The sequence below is a fragment of the Macaca nemestrina genome, chromosome 5 (assembly GCF_043159975.1).
Source record: "Macaca nemestrina isolate mMacNem1 chromosome 5, mMacNem.hap1, whole genome shotgun sequence".
NCBI lineage: Eukaryota > Metazoa > Chordata > Mammalia > Primates > Cercopithecidae > Macaca > Macaca nemestrina.
In genome coordinates this window covers 14,080,922-14,098,848 of record NC_092129.1, presented here as the reverse complement: position 1 = coordinate 14,098,848, position 17,927 = coordinate 14,080,922, and the positions used below count along the sequence as shown (strand labels likewise).

Below are 17,927 nucleotides of genomic sequence, written 5' to 3'. Positions count from 1 at the left end.
CGTCATGTAAACCAATAATTACATAGAGTGTTATAAGGACTGTCCAAGAACTATGTGTAAGATGCTTGGGGTTCAGGGGAAAGGTCAGATCCACGAAAGACTTCTCAGAGGTGGTGTTTTTAATGAGCGTGGTGGTAGTTTGAAAGAAATACCAAAACAGCACGAGAAAGTTTGCTGACCTTTATTCTTGATTAGAATACTGTATATATTTCCTTGTACATTATTAATTTTCTTAGCACACTTGTTTATGGTAGAGACAAACTAAAACTGAATGCTCCAATAGTTCTAATGAGGTTTTACAGTTTATTTTTTTTAACAGCCCATTTGAATGTTTGAAAGTAATTTGAAATAAATAGAGTATTTACAATTTGGAATCCATTGATAAATATGATTGAGAGTGTTACCAAGGGTTCTATTTGTTCCTTATATGTTACAATAAATTGAGATAATAGAAATGTGCTAATGACCTACTGATTATTGTCTTTCCCAGATGAAAACTTTTCAGTTCCTCATAATAAAAGAGGAGTACTTGGAATGGCCAACAAAGGCCGTCACAGCAACGGGTCACAATTCTATATCACACTGCAAGCAACTCCTTATCTAGATAGAAAATTTGTGGCTTTTGGGTATGTATATTGTAGATCTGTCTATATAATATTCACACCTGTAAAAATGTCATTTAAAAATATTTGGATAAGTATTGTATATAGTGTATAGGTAGCTAAAAATAGGGCTTAAATGCAAAAATAATACAAATAGAGACAAAAGTATTTAAGAAATATTTTGCAAAGAAGTTTGCTATCTATAAAAACACAGAAAATGGCCAGACACAGTGGCTCAGGCTTGTAATCACAGCACTTTTGGAGGTTGAGGTCGGGAATTGCTTGAGCCCAGGAGTTCAAGACCAGCCTGGGCAACACAGTGAGACCCCATCTCTACAAAAAAATTAAAAATTAGCTGGGCGGGCATGGTGGCTCATGCCTGTAATCTCAGCACTTTGGCAGACCAAGGCAGGTGAATTACTTAAGGCCAGGAGTTCCAGAGCAGCCTGCCCAACATGGTAAAACCCCGTCTCTGCTAAAAATATAAAAATTAGTTAAGCATGGTAGTGTGTGCCTGTAATCCCAGCTACTCCAGAGGCTGAGGCAGGAGAATCACATGAACATGGGAGGTGGTTGCAGTGAGCCAAGATCATGCCACTGCACTCCAGCCTAGGTGACAGAGCAAGACTCTGTCTCAAAAATAAATAAATAGGCCGGGTGCAGTGGCTCACACCTATAATCCCAGCATTTTGGGAGGCTGAGGCAGGCAGATCACTTGAGGCCAGGAGTTCGAGACCAGCCTGGCCAATATGGCAAAACCCCGTCTCTACTAAAAATACAAAAATATAGCCAGGCCTGGTGGCGTGCACCTGTAGTCCCAGCTACTTGGGAGGCTGAGGCAGGATAATTGCTTGAACCCGGGAGACAGAGGTTGCAATGACAGAGGTTGCAGTGAGTGCACTGCACTCCATCCTGGGCGACAGAGCAAGATCTGTCTCAAAAAATAAATAAATAAAATAATAAATAAATAAAATTAGCTGGGTATGGTGGTATGTGCCTGTAGTCCCAGCTACTGACGAAGTTTAGGTGGGAGGATTGCTTGAGCCTGGGAGCCATGATTGTACCACTCTACTCCAGCCTGGGCAACAGAATGAGACCCTACCTCAAAAAATATATATAAGACAAAATAAAAAAATAAAAACAGAAACCATTTAGGCATAGTCATAATAATGTTCTTTCTGTGTCTCTATCCACCTATCAGTCTTCAGCCTTAAGGATATTATCAATTCTTTATTACTATGAATCATACCACAGTGCTTAATAATATAGATATACTAATATGTAGAAGTGAAGAGGTGAAGTCATTTAATTACTTGTCCATGTACATCATGAAGAGGTAGATGAAAACTAGTCAAGTTACATGTAACTATTTTTACTGAACGATTTTAAATATGGAAACATAACAGGTAATAGTTATTATTAGAATATTGTTAGCAAGATGCTTAAAGGCATGTGGACCTAAAATGGATGATGGAAATACTTTTCATCACTCCAGTGTTTCATATCTCTCTTTAATTACTGAATGAATATGAGGCAGGGCTTACTTCATCTTCCCTGAGATAGTGTAAAGTGTTTGGATTTTTCTGAATAACTGTTAGATTTGTTCCACCCACTCCATAGGGATAATTACTGATGCTCCAGCACCTGGAATTTCATGCCAGTGTTCATTTTAACTACAATAAGTCCTTTCATGTAATGCTTTCTGTGATACTTCCAGGTTGAAAAAATAGAAAGTGTATTTTCATCCATAGGATATCTTTAAAGAGATAACATTACATTAATAGATGCATAACATAAAATAATGACTTAAGTTTTCCCTGGTCCCAAATAAATTGTATTCTGAGTTTGAAAATGCATTATTAAATTAGTTTTAAGGCCAGACGCAGTGGCTCACACCTGTAATCCCAGCACTTTGGGAGGCCAAGGTGGGCAGATCATGAGGCCAGGAGTTCAAGACCAGCCTGGCCAACATGGTGAAACCCCATCTCTCCTAAAAATACAAAAATTAGCTGGGCATGGAGGCGCACACCTGTAGTCCCAGCTACTCAGGAGGCTGAGGCAGGAGAATTGCTTGAACCCGGCAGGTAGAGGTTGTAGTGAGCCGAGATTGCACCACTGCACTCCAGTCTGACAACAGAGTAAGACTCCGTTTCAAAAAAAAAAAATAGTTTTAAATCCAGATAACATTTATTGGATCATTTAAATCCAAATAACATTTCTTGGATCATTTAAATCTCTGTCATATTGCTGACAGTCTCTATCCTCTACCAACTTCCTGGTGATCCTTTATATCTCAGCTAAAGGTACCTTTCTCAAACACAAACATGACTACTTTAAAACTTTTAGTGCCTCCATTACCATCTTCACATCTGCACAGCCTGAAGTCTAGAGTGGCATTCCAGGTCCTCCACTCTCTGGCCCCACATCCTTTGTTCAGCCTTCACTTCTGCTGTTTTCTCAACTCATTCAAACAGAATTTTGTTAGGCACCTGCAGTATGCCATTCATGGTACTCAGTGCTGGGGAAAAAGAGTGACAGTGTACAATCCCTGCTCTTCAGGGAGCTTACAGTATGTTATGAAAAATAAGTCAAATAGCCAATAGCTATGTGACAGTGAGACATGGGCTATGCAAACCGTGTAAAGGGTGCATTGGGAGATGGGTAAGAAAACACCCTCCAACTCCAACTCCTTTCACCAAAGTGAACACAGAGCCTTACAGGGTGGCAATGGAGTGGAGAGCACTCGGTCTCCTTTTGATGGTTCCTATTCTCTATGATCCACCTTCCTCTTGGGGAAATCTCTAATTTTTATCATCGTCACTGTAGCCTCAGGGAGGCACTGCCCTCCTTCTATTCTGCTATTCTGCCTCAAGTAGGATCTCAGTGTATTCCTTAAATCTCCAAAATTAAAAAAAAAAAAAAAAAAAAAGTCTCCAAATCACAGTGGAGGCTGGGCTGGAATATTTAAACAAGACCTTACAGAACGCTAAGGGAGAAGCAGAAAGGTAAAACATAATAGGCAACTAGATAATCTATTTAAACTAATGAAATAGAGCTCCTTCAGGGATACCTTCCTTCCCAGTTGTAGAGCTGCCTCTTCCCTATCATCTCTCAGTATCCCCAGGTATGTCTGAGCTTTTGGAAGCCCAGACATGGTTAGCAAGGTCCAGAGAGATCTCATCCAAGACAGGCACATGATCCCTCAGATGGATGATACTGGGAATGTCCTTCAGGAACGACTGTAGCAATCCACAGAGCATGGCTGGCCCAGTGGGCTCGTAGGGAAAGAATATCACAAAACAAGCCTGTAAGCTCTCCATTCACATGCACCCATGGTAGAGGGGGGTTAGTTGGAGGGGGAATTATTTCATTTTAAGAGACTCGTAAGGTGGGAGGGGGTCATGGAAAGTGTCATGAGAAGGTGAGTTGAGGAGTGAAAAGTCACGTAGAAGTTAGCCAGATAGAGAAGCTAGAAATTACAATGAGTCAAATCAATTTTAGGAAAATTGAAGAGCTTTTGCAGAGAGGCCCTGAGGAGTAAGAGAGCATCTTATCTACAAGTCATCTGGTCTGGGCAGAGCTTAGTGCCTAGGGGAGAATGGAGAGGGTGGAGGCTAGATAAGAGGTCAGCTGGCCAGGAGCGGTGGCTCAAGCCTGTAATCCTAGCACTTTGGGAGGCCGAGACGGGTGGATCACGAGGTCAGGAGATCGAGACCATGCTGGCTAAGCCGGTGAAACCCTGTCTCTACTAAAAAATACAAAAAACTAGTCGGGCGAGGTGGCGGGTGCCTGTAGTCCCAGCTACTCAGGAGGCTGAGGCAGGAGAATGGCGTCAACCCGGGAGGCAGAGCTTGCAGTGAGCTGAGATCTGGCCACTGCACTCCAGCCTGGGCAACAGAGCGAGACTCCATCTCAAAAAAAAAAAAAAAGAAAAAAAAAGGGTCAGCAAGGGTCCAGCTCCCAACGGACCACGGGTGCCATGCTGCTGAGCACAAGCCTCACCCAAAGGTGATGGGGACCATGGGAGAATTTTACATTGTGAGCAACACAACCAGCTTCTCATTTTGAAGAAAAAAATCTCTTTAGCAGAAGTGAGGAATGATTTGGCAAAGAATGAAAAGGAAGTAGCAAGACCACTTAAGAAGCTATGGTTATAATAGGCTATAAATGAAGTCCTGCTTTAAAGCGCCAGCAGTACAGATGAGCAGGCGATAAGCGGACAAACTCAAGACATTGAGAAGTTAAGAGTCAAGAAGCACTTTGGGAGGCTGAGGTGGGCTGATCACGAGGTCAGGAGATCGAGCCCATCCTGGCCAACATGGTGAAATCCTGTCTCTACTAAAAATACAAAAAGTTAGCCGGGCGTGGTGGCAGGTGCCTGTAATTACAGCTGCTCAGAAGGCTGAGGCAGGAGAATGCTCGAACCTGGGAGGCGGAGGTTGTAGTGAGCCGAGATTGCGCCACTGCACTCCAGCCTGGCGACAGAGTAAGACTCTGTCTCAAAAAAAAAAGAAGTTAGAGTCGGGGGTGAGGGCCTGAGAGGAGTCCAGACCAACACTGTCCAGTGGAACTCTCTGTGATGATGGAAATGTCCTGTAGTCTGCACGACCTAGTATGACAGCCACTGGCCACATGTGGCCACTAGGCATTTGAAATGTGGCTAGTGTGACTAACGAACTATATTTAATTCTAATTAAGGCGGGGTTTTTGTTTTTGTTTTTGTTTTGTTTTGTTTTGTTTTTGAGACAGGGTCTCACTCTGTCACCCAGGCTGGAGTGCAGTGGTGCAATCTCAGCTCACTGCAACCTCTGCCTCCCAGGTTCAAGCAATTCTCATGCCTCCGCCTCCCAAGTAGCTGGGATTACAGGCATGCACCACCATGTCCAGCTAATTTTTGTATTTTTAGTAGAGATGGGGTTTCACCATGTTGGCCAAGCTAGTCTGGAACTCCTGACCTCAAGTGATCCACCTGCCTCAGCCTCCCAAAGTGCTGGGATTACAGGTGTGAACCACTGCAACTCCCAGCCTATAATTAAGTTTAAATAGCCACATGTAGCTAGTGGTGACCATACTGGGCAGTGCAGGTCTAGAGTAACTCCTACGATTTGGGAACTGATTGGAGGGGTGGTACCATTCACTAAGATGGAGACTATAAGGAGGAGGATTTGGGAGAGAAGATCATGAGTTCAAGTTGGACAAGTTTCATATTAGGATACCTATAGGATAGCCAGTTGGTGGCATCCCAGGAGGTGGATATTCAAGCTGAGTCAGAGCTGGAAATGTAATTTGGACGCAATTTGTAGACTAGCAGCCAAGCTGCAACCAGGCCATAGTACCATCACCCCAAGAACAGTCTCTGTGCCTTTGCTTATCTTGTCTTGTTGGAGAACAGGCTTCGTACTGTCTTTGGACAGAAATGAATCTATTTATCCTCTGCCCTTCATCCTCGGAACATATCTTGTATTGTCCTGTGTCGTGGTTTTTTTTTTTTTTTTTTTTTTTGGATGGCAAAAATAGATCCCAAAGGCAAAGAGAGGGCTAGAGTACAGTTGGTGTTGGCACCGACCATGCCCCTGTAAAGGTTCATGAGATGGAAGTTGCACCCTTCCCCTCAGCCACTGTCCCAGCCCAAGCACTGGCAAGAGGGCACCAGTCCTATGTCTTGGCCTGTCTCTCTGCCCTCTTTTAATTGAAAGAACCATCAGAAGTCTAGCTCCACTCCCCAGAAAGTTCTAGCTCATGGCCAGCAAGTGTCTATGGAGATCTAAACTAGCATGGCTTTATTTTTTATTTTTTTAAATTTTATTTTATTATTATTTTTTTGAGATGAGTCTCACTCTATGGCCCAGGCTGAATGCAGTGGTGCAAACTCAGTTCACTGCAACCTCTACCTCCTAGGTTGAAGCAATTCTCCTGCCTCAGCCTCCTGAGCAGCTGGGATTACACGTGTGCACCACCAAGCCCAGCTAATTTTTGGTATTTTAATAGAGACAGGGTTTCACCATGTTGTCCCCAGGTTAGTCTCGAACTCCTGTGCTCAGGCAATCCGCCTACCTTGGCCTCCCAAAGTGTTGAGATTACAGGCATGAGTAACCACATCGGTCGAAACTAGCATGGCTTTGAGCTGTCTTTCATTCATCCACTCAGTGGATGTTGTCAGGTGCTTGCTATGTGCCAGGCATTATGCTAGGCACTGAGCCCGAGCACAAGCATGATCCCTGCCGTCATGAGAGAATCAGAAATCAGTCAAAGAAGCATACAAATAAATGTAAAGTTTCAACCCTGGCAACTTCTCTAAAGGAGAGAGAGGGAACTTAGCATAAGCAAGGTGGCCTGGGAAACTTCCCCAAGGAAGTGATGACTGAGCTGAGGTCTGAAGGAAAACCAGGAGGTGACCATGCCAAAGGGTAGGGGTTGGGGAGTAACACAGGAGCTGTGGAAGAAGGGAGTGTGGAGCTCTTGAGGTACTGAAAGCCAGTCTGGCTGGCACAGAGAGCAAGAGGAAGCATGTGGCCCAACCTCCCTGAGAGGCCATGGGAGATAGACCATGCAGGCCCTGGTAGGCAATGGCAGGGATTTTTGGTCTTCATCCTAAGGATAATGGGAAATTATTGTTGTGTTTTGAGCAAGGAGATGAAAACAGATTGCTGTTTCTAAAAGACCATGCTGGCCAGGTGTGGTGGCTCACAACATATAATCCTAGCACTTTGGGAGGCCAAAGTGGGAGGACTGCTTGAGGCCAGGAGTTCAAGACCAGCCTGGCAATAGCAAGATCCTTTCTCTACAAAAATAAATAAATAAAAATATTGGCCAGGCCTAGTGGCACACACCTGTAAGCACTGGCTACTCAGGAGGCTGAGGCAGAAGGATCACTTGAGCCAGGAGGTCAAGGCTGTAGTGAGCTAAGATCATGCCATGGCACTCCAGCCTGGGCAACAGAGTGAGACCCTGTCTCAAAAAAAAAAAAAAAAAAAGAAAAGAAAAGAAAAAAAAGTCACCCTGACTGCAGGGAGATGAACAGAGGGGAAGGTGCCAAGCAGATGGAGGACGCCAGCTCAGAGCTGCAGCAGGAGGCCAGCTGCCAGGACGATGGTCCTGAGTACTGCAGGTGTGGCAAAGTGCCCACATCCAGAGAGGTTTAAGATACTTAGAGCTGATGTTTATTTAATTTGTAGGAAATAGTCTTGACTATAGCTGGGTAGGACTCCATTTCGGAATGTAAGTTAAATATGAAAACTTATGACTGACTAAATTTTCTGTTTTTTTCTCCTATGTAGGCAATTGATTGAAGGAACAGAAGTGCTTAAACAACTAGAATTAGTTCCAACAGAGAATGAAAGACCAATACATATGTGTAGAATTACTGACAGTGGAGATCCTTATGCTTGATTTTCATATCAATATTTTCTGTGATAATTTATTACTGTGTATCTGATCAGCTGTTTGTAGATTTAATTAAACAGTACTTGATAAATTGTAATTTGAAAGCCATGGCAGACACTGTAGGTTGCCTCATCGACACCCAATACCTCCCCATCTTCCTTTCCTGTCATAGAGACTGTGAAAGGACAATACTCAGTTTCCTAGACTCCTTCTCAGCCACGGGTGGCCACAAGAGATGGTTGTGGCCAGTGAGACAGGAGTAGAATGCCAGTGGTCCTGCCCCTTCCCCTTCATCCTGTCTGGAATGTGGAGAGGCTGGAGCTGCAGCTGTCATCTTGTGGCCATAAAGAAAAGGCCGAGGCCAGGCGCGGTAGCTCATGCCTGTAATCCCAGCACTTGGGAGGCCGAGGCAGGTGGATCACGAGGTCAAGAGATCGAGACCATCCTGGCCAACATGGTGAAACCCTGTCTCTACTAAAACTATAAAAATTAGCTGGGCATGGTGGCATGCACCTGTAGTCCCAGCTACTCGGGAAGCTGAGACAGAAGAATCGCTTGAACCTGGGAGGCAAAGGTTGCAGTGAGCCGAGATTCTGCCACTGAACTCCAGCCTGGCGACAGAGTGAGACTCTGTCTCAAAAAAAAAAACAAAAAACAAAAAAACAACAAAAACGGCCAAGTACTGCAGAGATGTCCGCCCCAATCTCTTGAGCTGCAGAACCAATACCAGCAACCACCTACTCTGGACTTCTTAGTATCTGAGACTAACAGAGCCCTGTATTGTGGTGTTTATGTTACTGTTGGTTGAGAATTTTGTTACTAGTAGACAAAAAAAATTCTTAATTTAGCAACATACTTGATAGCCTAAGACATTTGTAATAAAATTATGTTCTTATTTGTAACTACACGTACTCCCGGGAGAAACTTGGTAAGTAACCAAATAGGAATGATGCAAAAGAAAAAGCAATTCTTTTTAATATTTTATTGTTTATACATAGCATTCAGAAAGGGTATCTATACTTTGGATGTTTTCATACATGACATGAACATCATCCTTATCTCTCTGAGCCATACCAACCCTGTGAAAACCAAGGGATTGTGTTACAGTCTCCGTGGTGGCTGACTCATGTGATGTTACTGGAGATTCAGCTTTATCACTACTCTGTAGTCTAAAGTTCTCAAGCTCATATCACCTGGGGAGCTTTTAAAATGTAACCTAACATTGTCCCTGACCTACTGAGGCAGAGTTCCCAGTCGTCGGGCAGAGATTCTGTGTTTATTTGGTTCTTTCCCCAGGGTTCCCAGGCATGGGGCACAGGTTCTGTGTGCATTTAGCTCTTTCCCCAGGGTTCCCATTTAGACAGCTGGGCACTAGTCATCTGGGAATCACTGCAAGGTATAAGGAACTGGTTCCAGCCCCCATGGTGTAGTGTAGTCAGCAGAGTGCTTGACTCTGCTGTTGGTGACCTTGCTCAGCTCCTGTTACACCACTACCCTATGCCCTTGCTCTGCCCAGACTGAGGGGGCTTTTCTTTTCTTTTTTTTTTTATTTTTTGAGACGGAGTCTCGCTCCGTCGCCCAGGCTGGAGTGCAGTGGCGCAATCTTGGCTTACTGCAAGCTCTGCCTCCGGGTTCACACCATTCTCCTGCCTCAGCCTCCTGAGTAGCTGGGACTACAGGCGCCCGCCACCACGCCTGGCTAATTTTTTGTATTTTCAGTAGAGACGGGGTTTCACCATGTTAGCCAGGATGGTCTCGATCTCCTGACCTCGTGACCTGCCTAAACCTTGGCCTCCCAAAGTGCTGGGATTACAGGCGTGAGCCACCGCGCCCGGCCGAGAGTGCTTTTCTTACCCTAAGCAGAATGAGGTTTGTCTTCCAAGAACAATCTCTATTTACATCAGTCTTAAAGGGGCAGGCTTCTAATAGATATGGGGCTTGCCAAAAGTAGGCATAGACTTTTTTTTTCTTTTGAAATAATTATAGATTCGCAGGAAGTTGCAAAAAAAAAGTACAGAGCAGTCCTGTGTATCTTTCACCCATTTTCCCCAGTGGTTACACTTACAAAATGGTAGTACAATATCAAAACCAGGCAGTTGACATTGGTACAATGTGTGTATGCCATTTTATCATGAGTATAATCATGTAACCAATACTACAGAGAAAATATAGAACCTTTCCAGCACCTCAAAGATCCCCTTCCAGTACCCCTTTATAGTCACACCCGCTCGCCTGCACCCTGCCATCCCTAACTCCTGACAACCGGCATTTGCTTATTTTTATGACAGCTTTATTGCTATATGACATATGCTTTATGCTAAGACCTGAGGTGGATGGGAGGAAGCAGACCGCCTATGTTACATTCTCAATTGACCCAGAGCAGCATAGTGTTAAGAATGTGTGTTCTAGAGCCAGACTGCCAGGGTTCAAATCCTGGCTCTGCCATTCCCTAGCTGCACAAACTCAGGCAAGAACTTTTCTGTGCCTCAATTCCTTCATCCGAGAAACAGTGGTACCTACCACATAGGATTGTTGTGAGGGTTCCATGAATCAATAATTTATATATAGAGAACCTATAAGAGGACCTGGTCTGCTGTAAGCGCTCGATAAATTTAATAATAAATTACTAATGTGTAACCATCAGGGCTGGTCTGCTGTAAGCGCTTGATACATGTAATAATAAATTACTAATGTGTAATCTTCAGGGTGTAGCCTCAGAGCTTGGACTTTCTGAAAGCTCTCCAATGACTGACAGCCAGATTTGGGAATCCCTGAGGAGAGTCTCCCTCTTCATGTGCTCGCAGACTTCTGGGCAGTCTGAGAACTTGGGTGATTTGTCTGCAGCTTCCAGACTCTCTCACTGGGCCTTTGCCCAGGTTCCTCAGGTCACACTGGGGACATCTCAGACAAAAGGGAGATGGGCTTGCCACCAGGATTCAAAACAATTGGTGAATGAAAACTGATTCTTTGCAAGGAGCCCAGTTAAAACACATGGCAAGCGTTGCTCATGTAATAACAAGCAGCAGGGCGGTTCTTACTGGTGATGAACCTATGTATTAATGGCATTAGGCATTTTATCTGATGTTGTGAAAGAACTGGAATATTTGCGTGGGTGTAAGAAACTGATTCCAGCTCCCTTTGTCAGCAGCAATAGAAAGAGAGAACTCTGCCAGTCTTCTAAAGGATGGTGAGTTCATGTTCCCTTTGTTCACTCTAACTTTCCACTTCTGGGCTGCAGAAACCTCAACCACAGATCTATGCAGTGGTTCTTATCACCAGCACTTAAAAGTATACACAGGCCGGGCGCGGTGGCTCAAGCCTGTAATCCCAGCACTTTGGGAGGCCGAGACGGGCGGATCACAAGGTCAGGAGATCGAGACCATCCTGGCTAACATGGTGAAACCCCGTCTCTACTAAAAATACAAAAAACTAGCCGGGTGAGGTGGCAGGCGCCCCTGTAGTCCCAGCTACTCGGGAGGCTGAGGCAGGAGAATGGCGTAAACCCGAGAGGCAGAGCTTGCAGTGAGCTGAGATCCGGCCACTGCACTCCAGCCTGGGCGACAGAGCGAGACTCCGTCTCAAAAAAAAAAAAAAAAAAAAAAAGTATACACACTGATACTTCTGTGCTAGAATGATTTGTATGTTTAACCTCCTGGTTGAAGAAACTGGTTGTCAGAAAGACTCAAAAGTTTACTCCAACGAACTCCACACGTAAGACTTTGATGTAACCAAACTGCAATACGTTAATTAAACAGAAGGGATTCTAGATTTTCCCACATCTATAGATAGGACCATAAAGGCCTTCTGATGATTTACACAAAATGCTAAGTTATATATCTAAACTTGCCCTAAATGCTGATATGGCAAAGTCAAGTACATACGCTGTATCTTATACTAGGCCATGTGAATAAGGGAGTGCATATCTAAACATTTTTTCTTCTATGGGGAGATTTCTTCTATGGGGAAGTATTTAAAATTCTATCCAAGGAATTTGTTTGCCCCTACTGCAAACACTGCTGGTTATTTGTTAAGGAATGGATAGTCTGGCAACCTCAGGATTCCAGACCCGAGTTTTTATACATATTTTAAATGAAGTATATTTGTTTGAGAACCACCTGTCCAGCAATGTGATGGTCAAATCACTTACCCTTTCACTGTCCTTATTTGTAAAAAATAACAGAAGTTGAGTTGCTAGCTTTCTTCTGGCTCTAAAACTTCAGTGATTTTTCTGAGTAAATGTATAAAATAAAAATTTCTTCAGTGAAATGGGGGTACATCTGTCTCAGTGTTCTGAGGATTGAGATAGCAAGTGAAGGTGCTTCTAATAATGCTTGGCACACAGATATTCCGTAAGAATTAGTTTCCTTTCTGAAACATCTCCCCGCAAAAACCAGTCAAGCTACCACTAAGAGAATATCATCATCATCATTTCAAGAAATATCAAGCCCTTTTTATACTGAGTATTAGCAGTTCTCACTAACACCAGATTAACTGTCAATCAACTGAACTAATTCAAAGGTATAAAATTAAAATTGGTCTCTACCACACCTAGCAATATTCTCTCTTATGGAGATTTAATTTTTTAAACTATATTGATCTTACCATCCCCTACACTTCCCAAAAGTGGAATCACCACCACTTAAATCTGGCAAGTCTTAAGACTTTCGTATATCATATGAAATATTGGTGACAAACTCAGTAGTAATGTATACAACATGAATTACAAGTTGCATATTTGATAGAGGGCTTTGTAAGTATGGTGATAAATCACAGGTTCTTTTACTTTAGCATGCGTCAGAATGCCGGGGCCTGTCAAACACAGATTGCTGGACCTCAGAGTTTCTGATCCAGTGGCTCTGGGTAGGGCTGGAGAATTTGAACAAGTTCAAGGTGATGCTGCTGCTGCTGCTACTGCTGCTACTGCTGCTGGTCTGGAGACCACACTTTAAGAACCGATGGGATATAAGAGACAGATCTATGAGAGACCTGTGGCACACAGGTATGTAGAAAAGTCGTAACAGTAAAGTGTAACCTACAACAGAAGAGGAAGAATGAAGGAAACTGACAAGAAACCTTGATTTCATCAAGGCAGCAGAGGAGGTATGTTATGTTGACCAATTAGACAGTGACCAGAACCCTGTTGCAAGGTGCTGAGGTTCTTAGCCGGGTCAGATGTGAGACCTCCAAGTGCTGGACAGTGGCAACGTGGTAGTCAGGTTATTGGGGAGGGACTTGGACACTTGGGCTGCTCAGGACATGCACTTTGCCAGTCAACACAGAATTACAAAATATTTTAATAACCAGAGTGGCCATGAGGTGTGTTCTGGCTGAAAATCAGCTCTCCAAGACAGGATCGGAAGAAGCACGGTGAATACCTAGGGACAAGGGGAAGTCATAGCTAATCCAAGATAGCAGCAAGTCGCCTGAGGTGTAGTTTAGCTTGAACTTGGAGGTTATTCCTAAGGAACAAGTCAGGAAAAGGCTTCATTTCCTAAAGGACCAAAAGATGTGATGCAAAGAGCTCTAGCAGACCCAGGGTTTGAAGCAGAAAAAAATGCATCTCAGGCTGGGCGTGGTGGCTCTTTGGGAGGCTGAGGTGGGCGGATCACAAGGTCAGGAGATTGAGACCATCCTGGCTAACATGGTGAAACCCTGTCTCTACTAAAAATACAAAAAATTAGCTGGGCATGGTGGCCGGCGCCTGTAGTCCCAGCTACTCAGGAGGCTGAGGCAGGAGAATGGCGTGGACCCGGGAGGCGGAGCTTGCAGTGAGCAGAGATCATGCCACTGCACTCCAGCCTGGGTGACAGAGTAAGACTCCATCTCAAAAAAACAAAACAAAACAAAACAAAAATCATGCATCTCAGGTGCCAGCCTAAAGGGAACCTGGGCTGGGGCCATGACTCCTGCACAACCAGGAGGTTTGTGCTGTTTGTGCGCTCACCTGACATATGTTTGTAAAGAAAGAAGCAAAAACAGTATGTCTTGATGTAATTTTGTAGATGAATCACTGTTCAGAATTGCAGGCCTGGCATGGTGGCTCATGCTTGTAATCCCTGCACTTTGGGAGGCCGGGGGGCGGGGCGGAGAAGATTGCTTGAGCTCAGCAGTTCTAGACCAGCCTGAGCAACATGGTGAAAACCCATCTCAAGCAAAAATACAAAAAATTAGCCGGGTGTGGTGGCACACCCAGCTATTCAGGAAACTGAGGTGGGAGGATCACTTGAGCCCAGGGAGGCATAGGTTGCAGTGAGCTTAGATTGCACCAGTTTGACTGAAACAAGCCAGTTCATTCATTTATTCATTTTTTTCTCAAAAAAGAAAAAAAAAATTGCAGCGGTTTAGGATAGAATACTTTTGTGCAAGCCATAGTGTAAAGCAGTGTTCTCCAACTTTTTTTTTTTTTTTTTTTTTTAATGAGATGGAGTCTTGCTCTGTCACCCAGCTGGAGTGCAATGGCATGATCTTGGCTCACTGCAACCCCCACCTCCTGGGTTCAAGCAATTTTCCTGCCTCAGCCTCTCAAGAAGCTGGGATTACAGGTGCCCGCCATCACACCTGGCTAATTTTTGTATTTTCAGCAGAGACGGGGTTTTGCCATGTTGGCCAGGCTGGTCTCAAACTCCTGACCTCAGGTGATCCGCCGCCTTGGCCTCCCAAAGTGCTGGGATTACAGGCATGAGCCACTGCATCTGGCTGTTCTCCAACTTTAAGACTACACACATGTACATATCTTCTGGGAATCTTGTTAAAATGTAGGTTCTGATTCAGGAGATCTGAGGGGGAGGCCTGAAGTTCGGCCTTTCTGATGCATTTCCACATGATATAAATGATACTGGTTCGAGAACCACACTCTGAAAAGCAAGGGTAAAGAACTGGTTTTCCAACTAAGCTGCAGATTAGAAACACCTGGGAAGCTTTTAAAACTCCTGATGCTCAGACATTATTCCAGACCAATTAAATCAGTACCTAGGCATTAGTATCAGTATTTTTCAACACCCACCACCACCACTGCTGCCACCAGGTAATTCCAATGTGCAGCCAAGGTTAACAACAACTGCTCTGAAGTATCATGTTCCCCTCTGGTGCCCTGGCACATTTTTCAAAGAAACATCCATAAAATGGAGAGCCTCCTAATGAGAGTATCTCTAGAATTTCACCCTCAATCTTAATCACAATATTAATAGTAAGACTCTGCATATACAGTTTTAGCTCACTAATATTTGATTTCTCTTTGTCAAAACGGATTCAAATACTACTAAATGAGCTTTAACATATGCTGTTAAAACTCTCTTATAGATGCCAGCCCTTGCTTCCCACCCATACTCCTCTAGATGAATCTGCCCTGACCCACAGCTGAAGAGTTCAGGGAGCTATTTGTAGCAGCTGCCCTCCTACGCTTATTTTTTTATTCTATTCTATTCTATTCTATTCTATTCTATTCTATTCTATTCTATTCTCTTTTATTTTTTGAGGCGGAGTCTCACTCTGTTGCCCAGGCTGGAAGGCAGTGGTGCAATCTTCGCTCACTGCAACCTCTGCCTCCCGGGTTCAATAGATTCTTCTGCCTCAACCTCCCAAGTAGCTGGGATTACAGGTGCCTGCCACCACGCCGAGCTCCTCCTGTACTTTTCAATGCAGCTAATTATTGGCAAGGGTGGACAACTGACTGAAATAAGCCAGTCTGTTCATTTATTCATTTAAAAAAAATTAAGTGCAGGGAATAAATTGGTGAGCACTGTCTCTCTTCTGAGTTAATCTAGCGAGAAAGACAATTGTTATACAAAGCAGTATATGCTTTGTTACGGGCAAGTCCAGGGTGCACAGAGCGGGAACATCTTTTGTAGTCTGGGAGTGGGGAGAAAGGGGTAGTTGAATATTTTAAGGATAGCTTAAGATGGAAGTGACAGCTTGGCTGAGAGACCTGAAAGTAGAAGTAGGAGTTGGTCAGATGCCAGAAGGGAATAAGAATGGTCTAGGCAGAAGAAATTGCACGGATGAAGATCCACATGCAGAAGAAAACATGACCAGTTAGGATAATTGGAAGCTCTAGTGTAGACTGCATGGATGGTGTCAGAGCAGACAGTAGGTAACAGACAGGTTGGGAAGGCATGGTACTCAGTCAAGTTATCTCTTTCAAGAGTTGTAACTGTAACACTGGGCAATAGAGATGATTGGCTGTGGGGATATAGATCTGGCAATGTCCTGTAGGGGTGAAGCCTGAACTCCTAGCAAACCAGCTCCACACGCTAGGGATTCCTCCTTTTTTTTTTTTTTTTTTTTTTTTGAGTCAGAGTCTGGCTCTGTCGCCCAGGCAGAAGTACAGTGGAACGATCTCGGCTCCCTGCAAGCTCCGCCTCCCGAGTTTTTTTAGTAGAGACGGGGTTTCACGTGTTAGCCAGGATGGTCTCTATCTCCTGACCTCGTGATCCGCCCGCCTCGGCCTCCCAAAGTGCTGGGATTTCAGGCGTGAGCCACGGCGCCCGGCCGGAATCCTCCTTTTAGGTTCAAGTCTCCATTGGCCCTCACACATTTGATTTACCACCCCTGAACACCTGTAAGATTTACTGTCATATTCTTACAGTGAATGGATTCCCTTTAACACAAGCGAGTACAAAAGGGTTTGTACTTCTTGCTATCAAGTAGTGGAGCCAAACCTCTGATTATTAAGGGGCCACTGGATGTTAGTTATAGCTAGAAGGCAGGGTCCTGTTTGTAGTGTTGGTCTGTTTATTTGGGGAAAGGTATTGACATAAGGCTGAAGCACTGTATGAAAATTTGCTGTTTAAAAATCTTAGCGGGAGCTTATACTGCTAGAAGATTCACAAGCGCAGAAGCACTCTGTTTTGCTGCTTTCAAGAAAATAAATGGTTAAGAAAGTGGCTCTAACAACCAATCAACAACCTAATTGCAAGCAAAATGTCTAAGAGGAAATAACCTGAGTGATGGCCGACCTTGCAGGCAGAACTCTCTGAGGGTGCTTTTCAACTGCGATTTTACCCCCAGGGGACATTTAACAATATCGGGAGATATTTTTGGTAGTCACAACTGAGAAGTGGGGTGCTTCTGGCATCCAGTGGGTAGAGGCTGCTGAACATCCAACAATGCACAGGACAAGCAAGAATGAGTCAGCCTGAAATCTCGACAGTGCCAAGATTGAGAAACCCTGCTCTATGACAACAATAAACAGAACCTTACTCTTTCAGGAACTGAAAAACAAAAACAAAAACAAACTGTCTCTCTGAAATGGTGAAAATGACTTTGGAACTCCCTTGATCTACCTCTACAGTTGCCACGCAAAATAAAATAAACCAATAGTTTCTAGTCTTAAAACAAGAGCGTGAAATGTCCCTTTATCAGGACTGAGGAATATCTGAGGACTAGAGTTGAACACTCAGGTGACAAACTGTTAAACAATGGTCTCCACAGAGGCGTGTGTTTATCCTAGGGTGGAAAGAAGACAACACACCGGGTTCTGAGAACAGAGCTTCCATTTACTTTTTTTCTTTCTTTCTTTCTTTTTTTTTTTGAGACGGAGTCTTGCTCTGTTACCCAGGCTGGAGGGCAGTGGCGCGATCTGCACCGCAACCTCCGCCTCCCGGGTACAAGCGATCCTCCTGCCTCCGCCCCGATAGTAGCTGGGATTACAGGCACGAGCCACCATGCTGGCTAATTTTTGTATTTTTAGGAGAGACGGGGTTTCACTATGTTGGCCAGGCTGGTCTCAAACTCCTGACCTCAGGTGATCCACCCGCCTTGGCCTCCCAAAGTACTGGGATTGCAGGCGTAAGCCACCGCCCCTGGCCCCTATTTACATTCTTAACCTTAACAAAAAATTAAAGTTGCCTTGTGCTTTCATTTGGTCTGGGTGCCAGACAAGTGTTAAATACAGAGAGATGCCTCCTGAGAGAAGAGCAGACACTTCGTTTGAGGGACTGATGG

At 44.2% G+C, this 17,927-nt stretch overlaps 1 protein-coding gene across 3 annotated transcripts in view; it reads left to right on the top strand.

Moving 5' to 3' along the window:
* Window positions 1-10,628, top strand: part of LOC105492053 (peptidylprolyl isomerase like 6) — a 49,548-nt gene extending 38,920 nt beyond the window's left edge. For all 3 annotated transcript variants that reach the window (XM_011758905.3, XM_011758906.2, XM_011758904.3), the window contains 2 exons: window positions 491-626; window positions 7,880-10,628. In XM_011758905.3, coding sequence (XP_011757207.3) covers window positions 491-626; window positions 7,880-7,991 — 248 coding nt within the window. In that variant the 3' untranslated portion in view covers window positions 7,992-10,628. The remainder of the gene's footprint in view (window positions 1-490; window positions 627-7,879) is intronic.
* The last annotated feature ends 7,299 nt before the right edge of the window (window positions 10,629-17,927 follow it).